At 38.0% G+C, this 23,685-nt stretch overlaps 1 protein-coding gene across 1 annotated transcript; it reads left to right on the top strand.

Moving 5' to 3' along the window:
• Positions 1-970: 970 nt before the first annotated feature.
• Positions 971-22,759, top strand: LOC140228892 (heparan-alpha-glucosaminide N-acetyltransferase-like). The gene is made up of 17 exons (XM_072309161.1): positions 971-1,271; positions 7,467-7,651; positions 8,389-8,525; positions 9,688-9,815; positions 10,760-10,817; positions 13,493-13,550; positions 14,228-14,331; positions 15,465-15,541; positions 15,979-16,009; positions 16,375-16,511; positions 17,900-18,027; positions 18,766-18,884; positions 19,548-19,767; positions 20,441-20,515; positions 21,010-21,080; positions 21,883-21,995; positions 22,581-22,759. Exons 1-17 carry the CDS (start codon positions 971-973, stop codon positions 22,757-22,759), a joined length of 2,121 nt encoding a protein of 706 aa, XP_072165262.1.
• Positions 22,760-23,685: the final 926 nt, after the last annotated feature.

Genomic DNA, 23,685 nt, shown 5'->3' with positions numbered 1-23,685 from the left:
AAAAAGTTCATAGGGGAGAATGACCTAGTGTAAGGGAAGTTAAAATTGGGTCTTTAAAAGGACATTCAGGCGTGAACATTATTCTAATGAGCAAGTAATGTAAGCTCATCTTTTCAACAGCATTTGTGTGAAGTACACGTATATGTACTAGATCTCAAACTCCATGTGCTGACTTCGGGAGAGTCGCAATATTGAGCCTTGCTTTGCGTGTCTTTGTGTATGGATTGTGCTTGATTCTTGTATTCTTACATTTTGAGCGAATAAATACGACAGAGCCTCGACACTAAAAGGTGGTAATCTTACGCAAGCTGTGTAGAAATTAGGCTTGCACTTTCTATTGTCCACTCCTGTCGTTTGAACTTCAATCCTCTCGTAAGCGGAAGGGGTATTTGGTGTCCAAAGTTTCTTTTCAACAACGGGTATGGTTTTACCAACAGGTGCATTGAAACAGTAATCGCTATTCACAACCCGTTGCACACATTATCACTACAACTCTGGAATTGTGGCTTCAAATGGGTTATTCTTTATTTTGTAGCTACATCATGGGCCCTTGAATCCGGGCAATAAAGGGTTTGGTCTTTTTCACAACACCCTACATAATGTCATTGTGTTGTTGGATACTATCCTCTCGAGATTTTATAATAAGCGGCTGGCTAGAAAAGACTATATGCTACTCGGGCAGTTTACACTGTCCTCTGTAGATTTTAGAGAAAACGGCTGGCAAAAAGAGACCAGGCTACTCGGGAATCATTCATGCAGAACACCCAAAGTCAATAAAAGAGATACAACCCCCGGATGGTCGGGTGGAATTCTCCCTGGTGGTCGCCGTGAACGGACGTGCAGCTAAACAATGAACATGTAAACCACTCCCCACACACCCGGACACACCCATCACTGGAACAACACACACCCACACCACCAACACCATCGCCACCAACACATCACCACCCTGATCCTAACAGAAGCACGCATGCACCACCACGCCCAGCCGCGAGCGGGTGCGCAGCGCAACCGCCCCGAAACCGCGGACACACCCATCACAGTTACAACACACACGCACAACACCCAAACATTGCCAAACCCCATCCCAGCATCCACATCACCAACACGATCCCAACAGGACAATAGCCAACTGCAGAAGCGCGCAAGCACAAACACCACCACAACCCAGCTTGAAACCAACAGCCATTATATCCCAGCAACCACATCACCACCACCACGATCCCAGCAAAACCAACAGGACTGCAAAAGCGCGCAAGCACCACCACCACGTAAGCGAAAGTGCAGAAGCCTGACACGCAAAGCATCTGCAGCCCCGAGTATAGCAGACACTTATGTTCATTTTTCATACAGCCACTCAGTGGCGTATCTAGGGAAAACGGCGCCCGGGGCAAGCACGAAAATTGCGCCCCTAATTTCTGAAAAAGTGTTCAACCCCAACCCCATCCCGGTAGGGACTTTAAACAAAGTCCACATGATGCTTTTTCAAGCACTTAAAAGGGATCTTTTGAGGATGATTTAAATGTAATGAATTTTGATAGATTTTGGCGAGCGAGCGCAGCGAGCGAGCCGAAAATTTTTGTATTTCAGCGTACAAAACATGGAATTCTTGTCATTTTTTGCTTACCAAATCTTACAATTCTAATCAAGCTATAGTGACAGCCTTATAGATATCGATTTATACAAAAAAAAAAACAACAAACAAACTGAGGACTTTAAAAAATACTCTAAATTAGTGCGCGCGAGTGAGCTGAAATTTGTAAATGTCCTCGTCATCATCACGTATTGTTCTTATTTTTTTTTGTATATAAATTTTGGCGAGCGAGCGCAGCGAGCGAGCCGAAAATTTTTGTATTTCAGCTTACAAAACATGGAATTCTTGTCATTTTTTGCTTATTAAATCTCACAACTATAGTGACGACCTTATAGATAACGATTTATACCAACAAACTGAGGACTTGAAAAAATACTCTAAATCAGTACGAGCGAGTGAGCCGAAATTTGTATATTTCTGCGTCATCATTACGTTTTTTTTCTTATTTTTTTTTTTTTGCACCCCCCTCCCCCGTATGTTCGAAACCGTTGGCGTCCTCTTTTGATCCAATCGGCGATCGCTTCAGAACGAATGAAATTGCAGACGCTGCTCCGTGTAACATTTTTCTTGCTAAATATGAAATGACATGAGTGAACACAATAGACATTATCATTTTGTCCGCGTCATCGTCACGTTTTGTTCTTATCTTCTTCTCTTTTTTAATACAAATTTTGGCGAGCGAGCGCAGCGAGCGAGCCGAAAATTTTTGTATTTCAGCTTACAAATCATGAAACTCTTGTCATTTTTTGCTTATTAAATCTTACAATTCTAATCAAGATATAGTGACGGCCTTATAGATAACGATTTATACCAAGAAACTGAGGACTTGAAAAAATACTATATATTAGTACGAGCGAGTGAGCCGAAATTTGTATATTTCCGCGTCATCATTACGTTTTGTTCTTATCTTGTTTGATTTGTTGTTGTTTTTTTGCGCCCCCCCCCCCCCGTATGTTCGACACCGTTGACGCCCTCTTTTGGAGTCCAATTGGCGATCGCTTCAGAACGAATGAAATTGCAGCCGCTGCTCCGTGAAACATTTTGCCTGCTAAATATAAAATGACATGTGTGAACACAATAGACACTGTCATTTTGTCATCATCACGTTTTGTTCTTACCTACTTTTTTATATAAATTTTGGCGAGCGAGCGCAGCGAGCGAGCCGAAAATTTTTGTATTTCAGCTCACAGAACATGGAATTTTTGTGTGAACACAATAAACATTGTCATTTTGTCCGCGTCATCATCATGTTTTGTTTTTATCTTGTTTGATTTGGTTTTCTGCCCCCCCCCCCCCCCCCCACCATTCTCCCTCCCCCTTCGGGCGACTTTTTTTTTTTTTCTTCTTCTTCTTCTTCTTTTTCTTCTTCTTTTCTTTTTGTCTTCTTCTTCTTCGTTTTTTTTTTCTCGTTTTTTTGCGCCCCCAAGGAGTGGCGCCCGGGGCACGTGCCCCCCTTGCCCCCCCCCCCTAGATACGCCACTGCAGCCACTGCACACTTAGCACTTATGTCACTTGTGGATTAAATGTAAATTTTACCTAAAGACCACTATTATCTACGAATCAGTCACGAATTTTGCTATCAAACACAACAAAATTAGGAGTAGAGCGAGTGTAAGCCTGACCCCATTTTGCCCAATGTGTTTATTATATATATATATATATATATATATATATATATATATATTTATTTATTCATCTTTTTTTAATTTTTTTTTTATTTTTTTTTATTTATTTTTTTATTTATTTATTTATTTTTTTTTTGGGGGGGGGGGTCTATTTCGAGGTGCGGTCACTTTTCATCTACACAACACGATCAAGATAATTAGAGCGTACATGTAAGAAGTCTAACCTTATTTAGCCGTCCGGCAAATACTTTTTGGTGGAGGGTGCTGACACTGATGATGCTGTCCACTCAATACTTTTGCCCTTTTCCGAATCCGGTTCTGGTCTTGCATCCTTCAGTGTTTTGAGATATTCAAGATTGCCGCCAAAATGGCCACCTAAATTGAAATTTCCCATTTTTTTTTTCTGTAGGCCTGAATGACAAAAATAATGTAAACATGTAATGATTTTACCCTATTTGAGATGAATAGACATTTGCATCCGAATCCTGATGCTTCAACTCTTGCACTTTTGAGATATTCGAAATGGCGGCCAAAATCTGAAATGCCTGTATATAATGGTAATTTATAGTAAAATATCTAAAAAAATAAATGTATTTTTCACAGGATGCGAAGAAGACGTAAAAATTGCTTTCAAAATGGCTGCCAAGGTGGCTCCTAGGATGTGAAGTTACCCTACAATGAAGTTGAATTGTTCGACGTATCCAAAAATAGACCTATTCTTCATTTAAAAAAAAAAAAAAAAAAAAACAATAAATGACGACTGGGAACCAATAGTTATTTTGATAAATCTCTTGTTACATACTGATTCAGATGTCGATAGAGACTGCTAATAAGAACACCAGTTAGGATTATGGACATGACGTATAAAGTATTCGCATAATGTCCAGCCACTGGGGGAAAGTGCCTTTTGAAAACAAAATAGGCTTTGCAGCCGGGGTAAATTGAGAACCACTGATTTGTACCTGACTGTCGACACAATGGGGATTGAAGACCTCTATATAGTTACCTCTACGAGGGCAGTATCGGATTATCCTGAATCCTGAAGCACACCCTATTCATGATTATTTCAAAAACGTTTTTTCCCCTTTAGTGGTATCTTCATGTATACACTGGATATGCACTATAGTGAGACGAGAAAACATGGTGCATGGTAAAGACTGAAATTTGCTCACCTATTCAAGTTTACGCCTCCAAACAACAGCTGCAGATGAAAGAAAAGTGTAATTCATTCAGAAAATTTACCAAAACCAAAGAAATCCCCCTGGTATGCAAGAATGAGAGAGAAAAAAATACAGCTATGTATAATGCACAGTGCATAAAGTACACTACACACAAGGAATGCCAACATCTGGTTGCTGCACACACACACACACACACACACACAATAGCCGCGTTCACATTGGCAAAAGATCGCGAAGTTTAAGATCGCGATCTTGAACTTGGCGATCTTTTGCCAGTGTGACCGCGGCTGTTGGTGCATTGTCTGTCGGTTCCTGTGTAGCGATCTCTGGCAGTTTATTTTGTTTACTGTGTAATTTTTGTGTTAACTCTTTGTGTATTCTGAATGCCAATTGGCAGAGAAAACTCCAAGCGTTGTACACAGTGCCCTAAGTCACTAGCACAGAAAATGTTAAGCTTTACTCGTTCATATCTACTCAAACGAATTGAAGATTCCTTCACTGTTCCTGGCTGGTATCATGACAGTAAAGAATTGAAACAAAGAATGCCACTTGAATAGCAGACTACGCATTGACGAAATACTTACGAATGATCGTGTGCTTCAGTTGGAAAGGGAGGAATTGAGAATAGTGCAGTTTCTCATCGATGAACAAAATATATTCATTAATATACCCTGTCAATGGTGGAGCGTCAAGGCGTCTTCTCTTGGATATATTAAAATATTTGTCAAAAAAGAAAGAAAATGCATTTTCTGCTCAAAAATTACCGGCATCCAAAGTAACACATGCTTTGTCCAATCGAAAACATGAACAATACAGACTTCCTTTGCCGTGGTAAGAAAGAATAAACGGATGTGTTGTTTAAAGGTGTTGGTTTGCATGATGATGTGTATGTGTGTGGAAAAAAAAAAAGTTTGAACGCTGTGTCTTAAAGGTCCTGTTTACCTTTGGGAACAGTGATTTAAAAATGTTCAAGATATGACATCTAATACATATTAAACATCCTACCATATAACATTTTCGCAATAAGGCATAGTAAAGGAATATCTTTGTTTTCTCAATAAACGGTAACTGTAAACGGTTTAGTCTGGAAACATTTTTGTTCACATTTTGTGTAAATAATAATACTTAACATCGATTTTACAAGTACAAAATTTTACAGTGCTTGTTTCTATTCCTAACTCACATTCTAGAGCTATTTTAAAGCACTAATGCTGGGTTTCTGTTTCATCTGCAAAATGGTAAATTATGCCTTAAACTAAAAATGTGATGTGAATTCACTCCTTCTCAGGACTATCCTATCGTGAACAGAAAGGACTGAGATTTATAGAAGTGAAGGATAAAATGGTTTGTTAGTACTTAAGTACTTAGACATGTCTGCTGAATGTCGGCTTATTCGTATTAGTTCTCTTTTATCAGCAGGATTAACTACCTGCAGTACAGCACTGAACCTTCAAACCTTCACAACACTTGTGTAAGCCAACTAGAAAAGGGGTTTTTAAAATCCTCCTAGCTAATGCTGAGCGGTCTTACGTGATTTTCTGATACCTGCATGGTGGCAAGGGGTTTTGTGAAATCCTCGTAGATTTTTCTGTACTTACATTGTTCTTTACGAAGAACTTCCAGAAGTTGCCTCGACACGGCTGTATAATCGGCTTTTTGATTGCTTCGACTAATTTGCATAAAGTTCATCCTTATACCAAGACTTATTATAGACTACCGTTGTCGTTGCTTCTATTCGTAAACATGATTCTTATTTATCTATGTATTAATCTATTTGATTAAGTGTGCATACATGCATGTAGATAATTATGTACCTATGGTGTACATATTTTTTCTGTATTTGGATATTGTAATATGTATGTATATATGAGTACGTATCTATGTATGTATATGTATGTATGTATGTATGTATGCATGTAGGTATGTGTGTATGTGCATATATGTATTTATACATTTACGAAATGTATTAGTTTACTTATTCTTCTTGCTAATTATGAATTTTTTTATCATGTCCGTGATAGATAATATATTTAAAATGCAACATCTCAAAATTATAGACAGCTCACTTTGCTTGCTCGCATCAATGACATCAGCCACTTTTCGCTTTCCCCAAATCCTCAGCCTAGAAATCCAGAGAAGAATGCAATTACATTGAAGTTGATTAGTCGGTGTATTACGTCAGCTAGGCAAACCACACATAAAGCTCATGCCGTGAGTTACCGGATCGTTCGACCGAATCTGATGCGCCTCTATGTGTACGAAAGTTAATCTGAGTAAGCACATTGCTACCAATCATCGCAGAACTTCGAACTCGCCGTGCAGCATCTATCCTTGGTATCCTTGGTATAGTGATTTCTCTACATGATGATAGCATCAGCAAGGTTTTTGACATTGAGTTGCATTTTGTTGACGGTCATGGGTGCTGTCAGAGCAACGGGTAAGTGTTTGAAAAAAAAAATCTTAACTTTCAACATTGCACATGTTGCGCTTGACTTTCACAGTTCCTGTAAACGTGATTATTTCATGAAGTGCATAGCGAGAATGTTTCCCTGCATTGCACTTTAAGAAAACTTTGTTATTGTTTGGGATGTCTTGGCGACAAGTATCTTCTTTGAGAGCAAGTTCCTTAAACAAGGGAAAGTAATTCAAACGTATGAACACCGATATATTAGATTTTCAAATTATGCCAGAAAAATCAGTTAGTTGAAGAATCTAGATTGTTTGTGAGATCGTTTATGGTTGTTGTTGTTGTTGTTTGCAACTTAGATGAATAATTAATTACTTTTCGATTAATAATTTCCTACATATTCCACCCAAAGTGTGCACCAAAGCATCGAATTTCAGTTATTAAAGTGCAAAAGCTCCCTTGTTTGGGAGGGGGATCATATGTCCCTCCCGTACTCTCCATTATAGAACATACACCCCCCCCCACACACACACACACACACACAGCTTTTAGGCGTTGAACAGTGCTTCTGAAAATTGCAGTTCATTTTTTTTTTTTTCATTGAGGCAGTAAGACGATTTGGTTTGCATTGATCTTTTTCCGTGTGGTGGACTTTATAGAGAACATCGACTTGACCCAGGTGGAGGACACATGGACGGATTCTCATTGTAGCTGGAGGAGATTTTCGCCCAAAAGAGATGCCCTCGGGATGCACTTTCAAACCTACGACACTGCTACCCTTAGATTCATTCGCTCAGACAACCAAAATGTTTCGGTTTGGATGCAAACCGACGTGTGTATCGGGGTGAGTATGTAGAATATTTAAAAAAAAAAGGAAGTTGAAAGTGCATAGCAACAATTAAATGACGGAATAGTTTACTGTTACAGCTGATTGACAAATTCCCAAACATCGACGTATATGAGCACGGAATAAGCAGTGTTTAAGTAGTATAGTAATGATGATAAGTCATGTGCATACACACTTCGGCTGCCTGGATTCAAACCAACGTACTCCAGATCACCGGACAGGCGTCTTATCCACTGGACCACCGAGCTTCTGATTCGCGCGATAGCCAGTGCTGGTTCCAAACCATATAGCATGCAGCGAGTGCTCCTTATTCATTCAAATCCATTTCAATAAATAAAATAATGAAATGATCATGTTTCAGGTGTGGATGGGTTTTTGCCTCGCCTACATCCTAAGACTTTTACCCCACGCCCCTGTGATCATCCTAGTGGAAAAGGTTCATGAAGTTGTGTGTGGAGTATACGAATGGGAGCACAAATTGAGATGAGCACAGCGCTTAGACGGAAAAATGTAATCCTGCAAGTCAAGATGCACAAGACTAGAATGTTCTATATAGAATAAAGCACCTACAAGGTATTTTAATTTAACGGACAGATCTTGTTGTTGGTGTTTTACACATGAGTCCTCTTATCAATGTCTATTTCTCTCCTACGATACCGTCATGATTATACCAGGATGATGATGCTTGTCATTACCCACAACTAATTTTCCCCTGTCATTTGTGACTGGAATAGTGCAAATTGCTTCTGGTGGCCGAGTTGTTTGTGGATGGGAGAGAAGATGTCCTCCCGGTTGACACCACTTGGCCCATTCGGATTGCTGTCAAAGAGGTGGACGCTCCTTACCCCGGCGACAATAATACATTTTGCCAGTAAGTTTCAAAGTGGGTTATATGCACGTTAAGAGTGATCTATCACTCTGTATTTTTGAGATGCCATGACTTAATCTTGGCAGACAAAGCTAGCCTTTACCACGCTCACCATTATGCATTTGAAAGGAGAGCCATCTTAATGCGTGCCATTGGATATTTCAAGCCTTTAGATAAGCATTAGCAATCCACATCTTCCCGCGACTTCGCGTCCCATAATGCTATATCGCATGTGGAGAGACTTGAGGAAAATAGCAAAACAGAAGTTCACATCATGCTTTTTAAACAAAACTGCGTTCACACTGGTATAACCTCTTGGAAAAACTTTTTCGAACAGGAGAAAAAATAGTTTTACAGTGCCCTGATCAGTCAATATCTATGATATCAGATAACCTCATTTTGTGGTGAACGTGAATGAGATTATAAACTTCCATGGTTTAAATAAAGCAGCATGGTTTAAATAAATTCACATTTTGTTTTTCTAATGTCGGTAAAAACGTCGTGTTCAGTGAACATTTAATAATCCCAAAAAAGCTGACCAATATCATCGTTACATTCTACGAGTAAGTGTTGTCAGATTGTCACAATAAACTTCCATTTCAGGTTTTAATTGTGAATGCAAATATTGATATCTATTTCCGGGAGAAGTTGCTGGCTACAGTCATCTGCATTGATCTATCCATTTATTTTTATTACTGCGTACGGTAAAGGAAGGAACCGCATGTAATTTTACTTGTCACAGAAAGTGATTGGATAGAGAAATCAACTGGCAGTGGCAATCTTCGTAATCACTTCCATGCGCCAGACGACATTTGGCCAACCCAAATCTCTCCGTCTGACATAACCAAATTTTATCATGTCTGTTTTGATTATGTTTTTTGATTTTGTCTTTTCATGGGAAAATAGTATGGTGTGGAGTACAGTCGAGTTTAACAGGACAGAAAAGAAAGAAAAAAACACAAAGAAACCTAACAAACTCAGGATACCATTATTTGCACGTTGTAACACGAACATGATTGAAAAGGGACAGAAGCCGCCAAGCGAGTTGGACAAAGCGTTATGTCTCCCTCCATAAAACAACAAAACAAACAGTAACATACTTGTAGATCATGGACAATGTCATTCTCTTGTCCTCTCCCTCCCCCTTTCAACCCATCCCGACCAGATTGTACAACCACTTTGGACAATTTGGGGTGTACAACCTCACCCTCCCCAGTAAAATCCATCTAAACGGAACCAACGTGACTCAATGTCCAGTCACCACTGTCAAGAAGCCAGTTTACTCCTACACGGGTATGTCTTTGTAATTATTATAGTCAGTTCATTCATTATTGATTTGTTAATAAATAATTTATCATTTTTTCTATTAGCTTGTTTATTTATTTGTTTATTCATCCATTCATTCATTCATTCATTGACATGATGGATACACACGAACGGCTATCGTAATCGTAACATACCCTATGTGCACCTGATATGACGTCAAATCGGACGGAATACGCATGCGTCACCTAGTTTCCGCTATCCGCACAGCGACATGTAGACCATGCAAGCAATAAACCTAAGTTCTCTTTGCCGAAAGTGAACAGAATTAACATATGAATCTTTTGTAACATGATAACGTCATACTCGAGGTTGTTTATAGGGAATGTGAAGTATAAAGAACTTAATGAATCATAAATGGCATTAGGAAAAATAGCTTCTACACATTGATAATTTACATTTAATTCATAGGTTGTCTTAGTATCAAATCATAATGCCCTAGCCATTGCATTCCACAGTACCCTATAGGTAGTGAATGAGAAATCGGGTTGAGGTAACTCTATGGGCCTACTAAATCGTGCAAAGTTAAGGTCCGTAGAGTTGAAATCATGAAGTGATGATCAATGCTTTTTGCAGAATGTAGGCCTACTCAGGTAATGTAAGATGCTCTCATTACTTATCAGTTTGTTGCAGTAATATCATATCGTCGTCATTCTGTTATACTGTTGAAATACACATACGCTTAAACCCGATATGCTCTGTGACATGACATCAGAGTTACAGTATTACTTTCATGTTAATAAGAAATATGCCTGATTTAAAGAATATCATATAGGATTATTATTAACAAGGTCGGACGAAACATTTATATTATATGATAATGATTTACTCCGAGATGGTGGGATTTGGTATATGACCAATAATATTTGTAATAATGACATTGTGTTGTTCTTGGTTTTTGTCTGCCCCGTTAGTTGCCTTCGTGTCGTACAGCATCCCGCTCGCCGTGGCTATCTGTGCAGCTCTGTGGCAGTGAGTATTCTTGTCCTCCTTTGTCATTTTGGCAGCATGGGGATTCATGGAGTGGGAAGGTTGGCCCAATGCGGATATATTCAAGAATCTCCGTAACAAATTATGTGCAGCTTTGTCATTGATTTTTGTTTTATTATTTCCAAGTACACACGCAGGAAAAGAATCTCGACTTGTATCGACAGTCACCGCTGAACATATACGCTTCAACAACGTATTCACTGACGGGTGCTATTTGTGGTTTTTTAATGTAGGTCTACCCCGGTAAGGGGGGCAGTGAATGAATTGGACCACCTGTGAAACCCCACGCTACCGGGACTCTAAAGACAATTAGCTAGTATTCATAATCCCAATGTAATACAAATACTTGTCTCATTATTCTCAAAAATAAATGGATGGAAAAGAGTGATAATAGCCCTTCTTTCTTTTTCCTCAAGAGATGAAATCCTGACATGAAATCTCTTAAAAAGAACTTGTAAAATTCTATAGAAAGTCATCAGCCCTGGTTTTGTCGTTGTTCTTCGTTGTTTTCATCTATCACTCCTCCTAATAGTTATAATTATTGTTAACCTTTACAGTTATATTTCGCAGATAGTAACAGTTAAAAACTTGAATATGTTTAGGTAACATTCACGATAGAAGGTCATAGCACGAGTGTATAGAGCCTCATTATGCTTCTTGGTAGTCGAAAGGATACTTTTAGTTTATCAAAATGTGTTCTTTTCCGTGATATTTTTTGTATGTAAATAATGATTTTGTCTCTGTCTCTGAATTTCTTTGTCCAAATCTAAGAATTAGCGTGTATTACTCTTTCTACCATTTTTAATTCAAACGACTCTACATTCGACGATGCATATATATGGCACCATCACTTTTCCTTTTATACGATCAAGACAATATTTCCAAATCATCTCTAAACAAAGACATATCGAAGTAAAGGTGGAGCCAGATGAATAAAGCCCTTTATGTTCAGTATAACACAATTAGGTACTAATTGGTGTAATTTTTCAAAAAAAAAAAATGTTCCCTCTGTCTGTACCATTCTTGATCCTCCTGAACACAATTATAACTCTGGACCCCTTCCCCCTCCCCCATGTCTTAAGAAAACCGGCATCAGCTGTCTGTTGAAAGTTAACCGGTCGCGTATCAAGCTAAAACCAAAAACTCTAATCCATTTAGATTCAAAACGCTCCTGTAAGCTACTTAGATACTGACAATGAAGATCTAGTCCGTCTGCATGAGTGATTTGGAAATAACGACTGGTTGCACTGGTTGCACGCCCTTGTGCAATAAACCCGCGTGCAGGAAATTGCCCACGCCCTTTGTATTCGATACTGTGACAATGGATTTATGAAAAAAAAAGACATGTTTTCAAAGTCTTGTACTTCTCAAGTGCAGCATTACTGACCTGGTATTTACAAACGTCTTCTGCATGTCCAGATTTGGCAAAAACTGTCGACCCCCTTCAAGTTCTAGTACGAGTTGTTGAAAATTACACATTAATTTGAATTCCGATTTCTAGTCCCAAGGACATCACAGGCCTGCCATGTGATCCGATTTAAAGAATGGTGTTGATGTAATATTACTCATATCATGTAACATTGATTGGTGACTATATAGGAGTAAATCATGCACGCTGCTGTGGGTAAAACAGCGTCTATAGCTGCTTTACACCCAAAAAGACCAGTCCTTGTCGTAGGCAATCAATCTTTTATTTTGCTAATAAAGAATGAGCCATAAAAATAAGCGATTGGTCTAAGTTGGGGACATCGTGTCATTCAATGAGCCAAAGATTGGAATCACCAATTACATATTATTACCCATACGAGGTAGTTTGATGTGCTGCCTAACGATACTCGCTTTGCATTCTACTCTAAATGCTTAAGGATCACGTGACATCATGGGTTCTATCACATCACGCGCCATCTCAGTTTGTTCTCTGAAGGATGGAAGGGTGTGAGATTGAACCCCACCACCGTTGAAAAGCTATCAGATCGTTTATCTCTTTTATCTAATCAAGGCGACTTTGTTTCTCATGACAACTTTCTAAATCATTTTTTAGTCATATTTTGAATCTCGCTTGTCTCGCCGGGGAAGGTCTCAATGTTTAGATATACGTTTGGGGTTCGAAGCGTACCCGGCGAAGATGAATATTTACCCACAACGTCCCTCTCGATAGAGGTGTCTTGATAAATGCTGTCCTCACTAGCTGTGTTAGAAATATCGTAGTGTTGGTTATTGTTGTTCATTTTGGTCTATATCTGTGTTGATTGCAACAACAACAACAACAACAACAACAACAACAACAACAACAACAAACTCACAATAGATAAAGATGGAAATGTACGCTTTTCACGTGGTTTCGTTTCGTTTGAAGAGGGTCTGTTTTTTCATAGTTCATGACAATGTCCAGTGGGGATGTCCAGTGAGGATTACGTGGCTTGCAAAAGACTGCAACCCACTGAAGGCAGTTTTATCTCCGCATCACTGTTAACATCATGTTTTCGGAAAAAAAGAACGTCCTAAGAAAGAAACGCCAACACACGAATAATGTAAATTGTATGTATGGATATACTTGCGTGTTTTTGTGGGGTTTTTTTTAAGAAAATAAGCACACAGTCACCCCTTAATGATTACAATGCACTACATCATTGCTTACATTTTACCTGTTTTTACAGTTACTGCATCAAGAAGCGTTTTCGTAACTCTTTAAACGTGAACACCATACCCCCAACAGTGAGTATGAGTATACCAGCACACTGCTTTCTATTATAGATAAACACCTAATTGTATACGTAGATGTTATATACTTTCTCTCTGGTCTTTCAAGATATTTGTATTCTTCAATTCCATTCGATTCAAATCAAATTCAATTCAATTTGATTCGATTTCATTTGATTGTCTTTTCCACTTCTGGAAATTCGTTTTGTTTGAATTGCATATGATATACAACACATCATGTGCCTGTGCATAACGTTTATTATGGGATACATACAGGCTGCGTGTACATGACATATTGCAGATAGGCCCTATAACATAGATACATGTACATAGGAATACAAATGATATACAATAATATGAAATCTATTTCATTGTCGGAAATACTAGACATTAGATGAATTATTAAGCTGCTTAACTTGAATAGAGTCAAATTTCGTTTGTCTTGCAATACAGTAGTACTTATGAAAAATTTCAGGTATGTTTTCGAGATTGTATGACTTATTATTATAACACCTGTGTTTAGGGCACATAATTATTCTCTTCATATGGTTTGTGTCACTTAAGTCTAACGGGTAATTTTAAATCTCTCGCAATTACGTAATTTCTGCACGGGGAACCTATACTTATAAAAATGTATTATTATAGATCATAAATGAATTGTTGTGTTCGGGATTTCGACACTGTTCTTTCAGACAGTGACTCCGGAGGAGGACAGAGTTCCCTTAACACCAAAGACACAAGCAAACAAACCTGGCAATAGTTCCCTTCGGCTTCGCTCTGTGGACACCTTCAGAGGGTATGATCTGATGATGCAACTCGATTTTCATTATTTCTGAAACTAACGGAATTTGTAGTATGTTTGCCCACCAAAGCAAAGCAAAGATAATCATGAAGATTGGACTGAAATCGATTGATGAGTATAGAATTAAGCACTTACCAGTTGTTACCATCCCCTGCCCCTCGCCCCTCCCCCCCCCCCCCCCAAAAAAAAAAGACTGCCAGTCACTGCGACCTGTACACTGAAAATTATCGTCACGTACCAGGACATGAGTACTGACACTATTTGCAGTTGCGCCATTGCACATTATTTAACCCTCACTCAGTCTGTGGTGACCGGATTAATTGATGAAACCATTTTGTCATACAGTATGTGTATTCTGAGGCCATTATCCTCGTCCTGCATCTGATAATAGTCCTCTGCATTTCTACGACACTAAAATTTCCTAATTTTGTCACTTAAAGTTTTGATATGCATTAAATGACACCTGCTCTACTCGTCCTCCCTTTGTATTAGCAGGAACTGCAACGCTGTACATCTAAGGCAATCATTTAGCGGTTTCCAAGTATTTCCATTATTGAATTTATGCATTGCTTAACAACTTTGTTCAATTACCTTTGTGTTATAATGTTATATGAAAAGGGAATATAAATATCAAATCAGGCTGTCAATATAATCATATGAAATTAATGTGTCAAGAGATTTGCTTACATCATTGAACTATGCCAAAGTCGGAAAACGCTTAACTGTCGATTTAGAACCAAGGCAGCTGTAAAAGTGTATAATTGTGCTAGTGCATACCTAGGAGCATGTGTTGAATTCTATGTCTTAAATTGTGTGTGCTATGTGTTCTCTAGTGTTCTTGTTGCTATAATAAACACGAAAAATATAAAGAATTGTAGTTTGGCCATTTTGTTTTCGTGTTGGGGTTACTGTATCAGCTTTATAGCCTTGTATTGAAGTGTAAGTAAACTGAATTTTGAAAGAACTGTAAAATAAAAAAAGATATTTTCTTTCTCTATAGATAATGACTTGTTCGTATGTATCTAAAAGGTTGTAGACGTGAAAGAATTATCACATAAATCCTCGAATCTGATCTGTAACAGTTGGTTAGTCACGCTGTTGTTTTGTCTCCTTTTATTCCACTGCAGATTCGTCATAACTCATTTGGTATGTGGTACATCGGGAGATGGACACTTCTTTTTCCTTTCTCACGCCGTCTGGTATGGTAAGCTATAAATCTTATCACCTTTCCAACTCCTTTTTTGCACTCTGCATTGAAAGAAACTTGCAGAGTGAATCAACTCCTTTTCATTTTCAGTTCTTTTCTATTCTAATTATTCCTGATGTCGCGGTGATATCATAATTAGCTACATCCCTTCTGGATTTATCTGCGTTTTGTGCGTGTACATGAGCCATGTACATCAATGATAATCCACTGAGTGTGTATGTGAGTATGCTGACAAAATGGTACCGGAAAAGCGGGTAAAAGTCTTAAATTGGTGTATTGCTGTTATGTAACCTACCTCTCAAGTAGCATAGTTTATGGTCGTGCATGCGTGTTTTCTGATTTTTCTTTGTCAATTCTGCGTTCCATGAATGTACCGTCACCATCACAAATTCAGTAAATTTATGATGTTCTGGCTTATCTATTTCTTATTGCAGGTATAACTGTTGCGGATTTCATGTTTCCTTGGTAAGTGTATTCAATAAAGGTCAGAAGGAGAGAGAGAGAGAGAAGCGGAGGAGTCAGAAAGTCAGCACTGCAATACTATTGTTACAATCAGATATTGACAGAGATTCATGTGAGGCTAACGAACTAGGAAGGAGCATACTCTTGAAAAGAATTGCACTTTTTGGAAAATCAAAGTGACAGCGGGAAATGCAAAATAATTCTTGATATGTCAGGGTATAATATCAAAATCAATACTGTAGAAACATTGCGATATTACACATCAAAAAGAAGTTTGTTTGTTTGTAATCACGTGCCAATTGTGAGTCGAAGTGCAACAAACATGTGTTTTTTTTTTTTCACTCCGGTTACGTTCTTCTTTAACAAAGGTTTGTGTTCATCATGGGTACGTCCATCCACCTTGCCTTCAACATTCTCCTCTCCAAGGGTTGTTCTTTCTTCGAAATTTTTAAGAAGATCGTCAAGAGAAGTCTAATCCTGTTCATCCTGGGTGTCTGCATTCAACGTGAGTTTCCATGTAAATTGCAGGGAGTCAGAATGTAGGTGTTTTTTCTGCAGCGCTGAACAAGAGTTCTTGCACGTTTTTGATCTTTAGTCAAAATAATCCTTTAACGGACATGTGTGGATTGAATGAACGCAGCAATATAGTAGAACACATTATATAGCGAAACTTAGTGAGGCTTGTTATGATTATCATGAATGAGCAATCATGAGATGCCCTTGTCTAAATTTCAGAAGATCTGCTTCTAGATATTCTATGTTTTCTTCGACAAACGGATCTTCTAGTAACCAACTAATCTTCTACTAGTATATTAGTCCCAGAGAGTTACTCTTGCCCTCACTACAGTCTCCTCCAGTTTTACTTGGATTTGTGTCAGTGAATTATACACACTCCAAGTCTAATGAAGATATTGAAGCACTAGATTTGAGTCCATTTCATCTAGATCTATAGAATAGGAACTAACTCATTTTTCTTCGGTTTAGACTAAAGTGGGATTAGATAATACTATGTCATGCATCCTTGATGCGCGTACCGCTGGAGCACGTTGTTGGGTCAGTTTCTAGATTAGATCTGATACATCGCAGCGAAAGTTGAGAACATTGAATCGGAGATTAATGGTGATGTCCGAAAGTTAAGAAACTAGTTTGAATCCATCTCCAGGTTGCACACTTTCTTCTTATTCGACGCCTCCCTACAACAACTCGTCCACTACAAAAAAAAAAAGCATTCTCTGAAAATGTGATAAATGGTGGCATGTTCTGGGACCATGCACAGTGACCCTCTCGTTATAATTCTGCACCCCTGTTTATCAGAACGTTGTTGAATAATACATTCAACATTTGGGACTTGTCCGAAAACTTAGGATGGGAGGGGGGGGGGGGGGCAGCGTACCTCAACAAGCAGCCGGCCAATTGTGCCAACATACACCCAAATTTCTAAAGACTTCAGGCACACGTCAGCTTTATACGCTGTAACATTTACCAGCAAACTTCACACTAAACATTGTTTTTTTTTAATGACGTATGGCGATCATAATTTATGAAGACATCGGTTAGTCCCAAATAGAAATATGATGTAAATTGCAAAACAAAACTAAGAATGAACGAGTGTGAACATATATGAACAAATTCTATGATTCAATTTTCTGTAACGAGTGTCAGCACCAAGATAGTTCGTCTCTCAAAATTCCCCTCACATGATGAAGTCTGCAATTTTCATTTCTTTGTGTTAGTCTTTTTCAGGAGGACTGAAGAAAGTAACCGTGTAAAATGAATGCTACGCGTAAATGAAAACCTACACTATCTCACTAAACATGTAATCGTCAAATGGACAAGAATAAATTGCAGCATAATAAAGGACAATTTCTTTTCTTCCGGCTTTATGTTCCATAGCTCAAAACGACCTACTAACTCTTCGGATACCGGGTGTCCTGCAGCGATTCGGCATCACGTACTTTATCGTAGCTTCGTGTTACCTCTTCTCAAGATGGCTCCAAGCACGAAGGAAGTCGGAGAGAACGGTGGGTGCATGTTCGCAGCTAAACCTACCTCTTGTTTGCATGATGGAAACCCCCTCCGTATGTTTCAGTAGGAAAGATAGAAATAAATAAAACGATTAAAAAATGATTAAGATTTATGTTTAGATATGCGGGAGGGGGAAGTCGCGATTTTTATAAAAGCTTTCATATTATTCACACTCCTTGACAGAAGATATTGTGTTAAATATATTCATTTTGTATATGTACGATATTCAAGTGGAATGTTCAAGTGTACCCCATCGACAGGAGATAATAATTATGTTCGGTATATATTATATATATATATATATATATATATATATATATATATATATTATGTATTAACATTCAAGTGGGATGTATAAGTATGAATGAAATCGAAATGAAATAAAAATTGTGCAAAACGGATTTGTAAGTTAAAGGAAAAGGGTGATTCAGGATAAAAATATTCACCTAACCCGCTAGCAACGGTTCGTTTGTTCAGGTTGACCGCGTTCACTTTTTACCTGTAAAGTTATGTAATGGACTTTGGTCTTATGCCTACAGTCATCACAATACTCATTTCCTCGCGTTACTGTGGTCATAATAGTATTATATCGTAATCACTATATCTTTCATTGAATTTGTTACCTTTTCATTAGTTGTTGTTGTTTGTGTTAAAATGTACATACCTAATCAGGCACATCTAGTTAGCGGCGAATTTCGAAATCTCTCCAGTTTCTTCACTTTGAATCTTTGCAGAATTCGTGTTTCCTGATGTTCCGTGATATAATTCAGTACATAGAGCTGCCGGTAGCTGCGTTGTGTATTCTTGTTCACGTAATGGTCACTTTCTTCCTACCCGTACCTGGATGCCCTCGGTAGGTGACACTAAAAGTAAATTTTGACATTAAAGTGCGACACCACATCATTTGAAAAGGACTTTAATAAATAGATCTACTTAAGACGAATAGAATAAGAATCCGCGGTCGATAAGCTAACAGCTACAATCACTTTTGTAATTAAATAATACTCCTGCACGTATTATTTGCCGGGTTTCTACATGAGTATGAAATTTTGATACGAAAGCCAAAGCTTTGGTTATCAACAGCACAAGTGTCATTTCTTGGACACTAAACGATAGTAAGGCTACATCATCACCGAATGTTTAAGATGAAGCGACATGAGCCAACTTTATTTCTTGAGCCCCACGTGTGCGAATTCCCTGTCTAGAAACTTCTCCACCCACGTGGGTTGACGAACCGAATCTGTATGTAGGCCTAAACATATTAATTGCAAAGTTGTTTTTTTTTCTATCACTGAATATTTGTGCATAGGTCAATGGAAAGCTTTAGTGGCGATGACGCATCATAAGCATTACGACCCTCAGATTTTCCTGATATCACTGTTAAGTGTAAATTATGTGAAACGTTAAAATTTTCTGTCAAGTTTTTTTTTTTTTTAAATTCCGATTTTAGTTTTTCAAGTTGCCAAAAATGTTATTTTTTTTCTCATAATGCAATTCTGTCCAACGATGAGTATAGTGGTTATCAGGGTCCGGGAGGACCGCTGGTTGGGGTGAACGGAGAGCTCACCAACTGCACTGGGGGAGCTGCCGGCTACATCGACCGCGCCTTCTTCACCCCTGCCCACCTCATCAAGACGGGGAAGATAATCAAAGTATACCACAACACTGTACCTCATGATCCCGAAGGCATCTTAGGCACGCTAAATTGCATTGCCCTCTGCATTTTTGGTCTTCAGGTCAGTAATATCTCGTTGATAGTACATACTTTGTTGTTTTAACTGACCATCATGGAACTGCAAAAGGAAACAGCGGCCTTTGTGTTTTCTGCTTTGTATAAAGAGCATTAAATCTTATATCTAACCCTAAGTCATCCAGAGAGCAGGAGCACACGTGACTGCCGCGAATTTTCACTTTATGAAGTAGGGCAAAACAATCAGTTCAACTCTTGTTCAAAAGAAAAACTGAAATTGGGAAAATAAGATATTGCATAAAAGAAAATAGGACGTAAGACTAATCGGTGCTAACACAAAACCATGTTTTCAAATGTAACGCTATGAAAATACACAATGTAGTTTTCAAAGAGAATGTGATGATGTATTTTCTGGTGAGTTTGACATTAAGTATAAGAAAAGATGAAGGATTATCTTAACATTGTCAATTAAACTGTAAGAGGTCTTCACAAAATTTTACAATTTATGCAAGTCGGTGTAATCACTGAAAGACTTTTTACTATGGAAATGGACTTATTGCATTCTTTCTAATAGCATTCTATACTTAATAACAAATGTGATTTTGATTTATTCTAAGAATTGCGAAATCGACTCAGCGAGATGCCACTGAAATTAGTGGCACTTTCATCTTTTCAAAACGAACAGAATTTGATTGAATGTCCTCCTCTTGTGCACACAGGCTGGAAAAATCCTTCATCACTTCCAGAGTGTACGCGGGCGATTGGTGCGCCTTTTGACTTGGGGCTTGTTGTTGGTTAGTAAAGAAGTAATAATAAGATTGACCATGGAGGTGGGACGATACCTCATTGGATATATATATATATATATATATATATATATGTATATATATATTACATATATTTCCTATCACATAGCAGAAATGAGCAGAGTTACACATGCATTTAGAAACATTGTATTAAGCGCATTACAAATGTAATGTAATGTAAATGTAATGTAATGCATTTTGGAGAGTGAACTGTGAGTGAATGCACGGAGACCAAACTCATAGTATCTCGAAGTGACGAAAATGTAACATGCAAAGACACCATAGCATGATCATAAAGTTGGTAGAATGTTCGTGTTGATATTATGTACATTACCTGCATGTGCATCTCTCTTGTGTTTCAAAGCTTTGGACACCGGGATTTACCCTGAGGCTACATCACCACCATAATGAGTGATGTGTTGAACTCCCAGATTAAATAATTAATTTTTTCATTTTTCGTTACCCGTTGTTCGACTTTGTAGATCACCTGCAGCGCAGTGCTTTCCAAGTGCACCATGGCAGACGGTTGGATCCCCCTCAACAAAAATCTCTGGTAAGATGGTCCGACATACCAAAGAAATGTTTTGTGGTGATCAGCATAAAAATCAAACTGCTGTGATTGTCGTATTTTATGACGAATTTGAAGTTGCTGTCAAGTGTACGTTTGAAAACACAATGGACTCATAAACTGCTATTTATAAAGCGTGTCTTTCATTTAAAAGGTCTTCCAGACTATTTTCATAACAGCAGCAAATGCATTAACTAACTTTTGCACCTTATCTAGAAAAGTGGTTGTTCCTATCATCACAGGCACTTACATATTACCGGCAAGCGGTCTCATGATGCATAGCTCGTCAAGCTCTGCATTTTATGTTCCTCCCGATTACTAGATAGTATGCCATAAGAAATGGCAACATTTCCCTGATAGTCAAGAAATGGACATACGTGTACGATGAAGAAATATGAGAAATAGACAACTAAAGTTAATGAATAAATCTATTGAATGCTGTGTCCACTATTGTTATAAACGCGGCCATAGTTACACTTCTAACCTGCTCCAATCAATCAATCAATCAATCAATCAATCAATCAATCAATCAATCAATCAATCAATCAATCAATCAATCACTCACTCAATCAATCAATCAATATATCAATATATCAATCAATCAATCAACAAATCAAGAGTGTACCTTTGAATATTTACACGCATTGAAATAGTCCTGCCCTGCAGAAGGACTCGTTTGATCTTTTGAATACCGCGAGTGGGTTCACCATTTTGTGGTATAGTTTTTTTTTTTTTTTTTTTTTCCTAATTGTTCTCCTCGTATATGGTGACATCTATCACACTTTAGGTCGTTTTCGTTTATTTGCCTGACCGGGGGTGTTGGCTTTCTAGCCACGGCTCTCTTCCACGTGCTCATCGACGTCACACACTTTTGGAACGGATCGCCACTATTCTACCCAGGTTCGTGATTTGCATTGTGGGAAAATAATTGATTTTAAAGATTCGTAGGAGACATGGAAGGTTTTCAGACTTACGAAAACTTGTCATTTAACATGTTTGGAAATACCTTTGCATAAGCTGGTTATAAAACTTGCTCGTTTTCATGTTACTTATGTTCATGTTACTTATCACTATGAGTAACAAAAGATATTGCCGGGAAGAATATGTAGATATGCAAGTTATGTTCGGTCTATATAGGAGAATGCGCATTTCAGTGCCTGTTTTTATCATACTAGCATATTAGCAATGATTGACAGATGATGTCAATGGCAGAATCTTAGTTTGGAAGGGTTTTTGTGGGCGCATCCAGCTGAAAAAAAAAAAAGATAAATGATGAATCAATATAAATTAACATACGTTTACTTTGTTCCGTTTAGACATTCGTGTAGTGTATTCCTCTATTCCTTATTACCGTTGGTTATTTGTGCTTTGCATACTTACATATCTATCTATATATCCATCTATCTTTCTGGCATACCTACATACATACATACATAATCATACATACATATTATGTGTATTTTTCTCTGATTGCTTGCTGTCTAGGCATGAACACCATGCTCCTATACATCGGTGCTGAGATCATGACATCGTATCTCCCGTTTTCTTGGACGATTATCGTTGGTAACCATGCTGAATACATATTTATGGGGTACTGGTCGATGACGTTGTGGGTAGGTATAGCCTACCTCGCGTACCGTAAGAAATTCTTCGTGAAAATCTGATTCATTAACTAGCTAACTAGAGGAAGTAACTGACTAGACGGGCATTTCCTTCGACTCAGCATGCCCAATGTTAAACATGGAACAATATTCTTGTCGTTTATTGCAAAAAAAAAAAAAGGGGGGGTCTGCATTACCAGTAATTACCAGAGATTGCATGTAACCGGGATAGAACCAGAGATCCTGAGATATATAATTACATTAAATGAATGTTGGTCACCGTTATAATTGTGGTAGATACAGTAAGAAGCATTTATTGCACGACAGGGCTGAGCCAGAGGAATGCCTGTAGTCCAAGATCAAGGAGTGTATAAAAAGGCTCAGCTGGAAACATGTTACATTTCCGTGCCGACTTTGTGAAGAATGACTTACCAACAACGTACAAGACTTTCTTTTACTTCTTTTAGTTTTTCGTTGGTCCTACAATAGCTATTCGTCCATTTACCCAATTGTCTGAAACAAAATAAAACAAATACGTTAAGCAATACACTTGCCACTGATTTTCAGCATTCATTTACATTCACTTTAGGTTGAAAAAAAAAAAGCAAAATTGATTTTCTCTCCGCTCATATTAACATTTGCAGATTTGAAGTTAGATTTAGCGCGTGATATTACTGTAGCAACAGATCCATTTAAAGGGTGTGTACAGTTCTGGTCGAGGTGAGGATTTAGCTTTTAACATTTTGATATTCAGAATCCATTCTATGAGATGTCAAAGAGCATGCAGTTCTAAGGGGTATCAAAAGTTTATTCGATGATAATCGGTGTTGAAATGGCTGAGATATCCAAAAACAAGGTGAAACAAAGAGATCCTAATAAAGTTGTGGCATGTCGCCTTTTATTATTAGCTTTTTTGTGATATCTCAGCCATTTGAAAACAAATTTTCATCAAATAAACGTTGAATCCTTCTTAAAATTACATGCTCTTT

Source organism: Diadema setosum, chromosome 5, assembly GCF_964275005.1.
Source record: "Diadema setosum chromosome 5, eeDiaSeto1, whole genome shotgun sequence".
In the NCBI taxonomy this organism is placed as follows: Eukaryota; Metazoa; Echinodermata; class Echinoidea; order Diadematoida; family Diadematidae; genus Diadema; species Diadema setosum.
This window is presented reverse-complemented; position numbering and strand designations above follow the sequence as displayed.

Coding starts and splice junctions, on each gene's coding strand:
- LOC140228892 (XM_072309161.1), top strand. CDS start 971: ATGCACCACCACGCCCAGCCGCGAGCGGGTGCGCAGCGCAACCGCCCC. Junction 10,818..13,492: donor ATCTGTGCAGCTCTGTGGCA/GTGAGTATTCTT, acceptor CTGTTTTTACAG/TTACTGCATCAAGAAGCGTT. Junction 20,516..21,009: donor TGACTTGGGGCTTGTTGTTG/GTTAGTAAAGAA, acceptor TCGACTTTGTAG/ATCACCTGCAGCGCAGTGCT.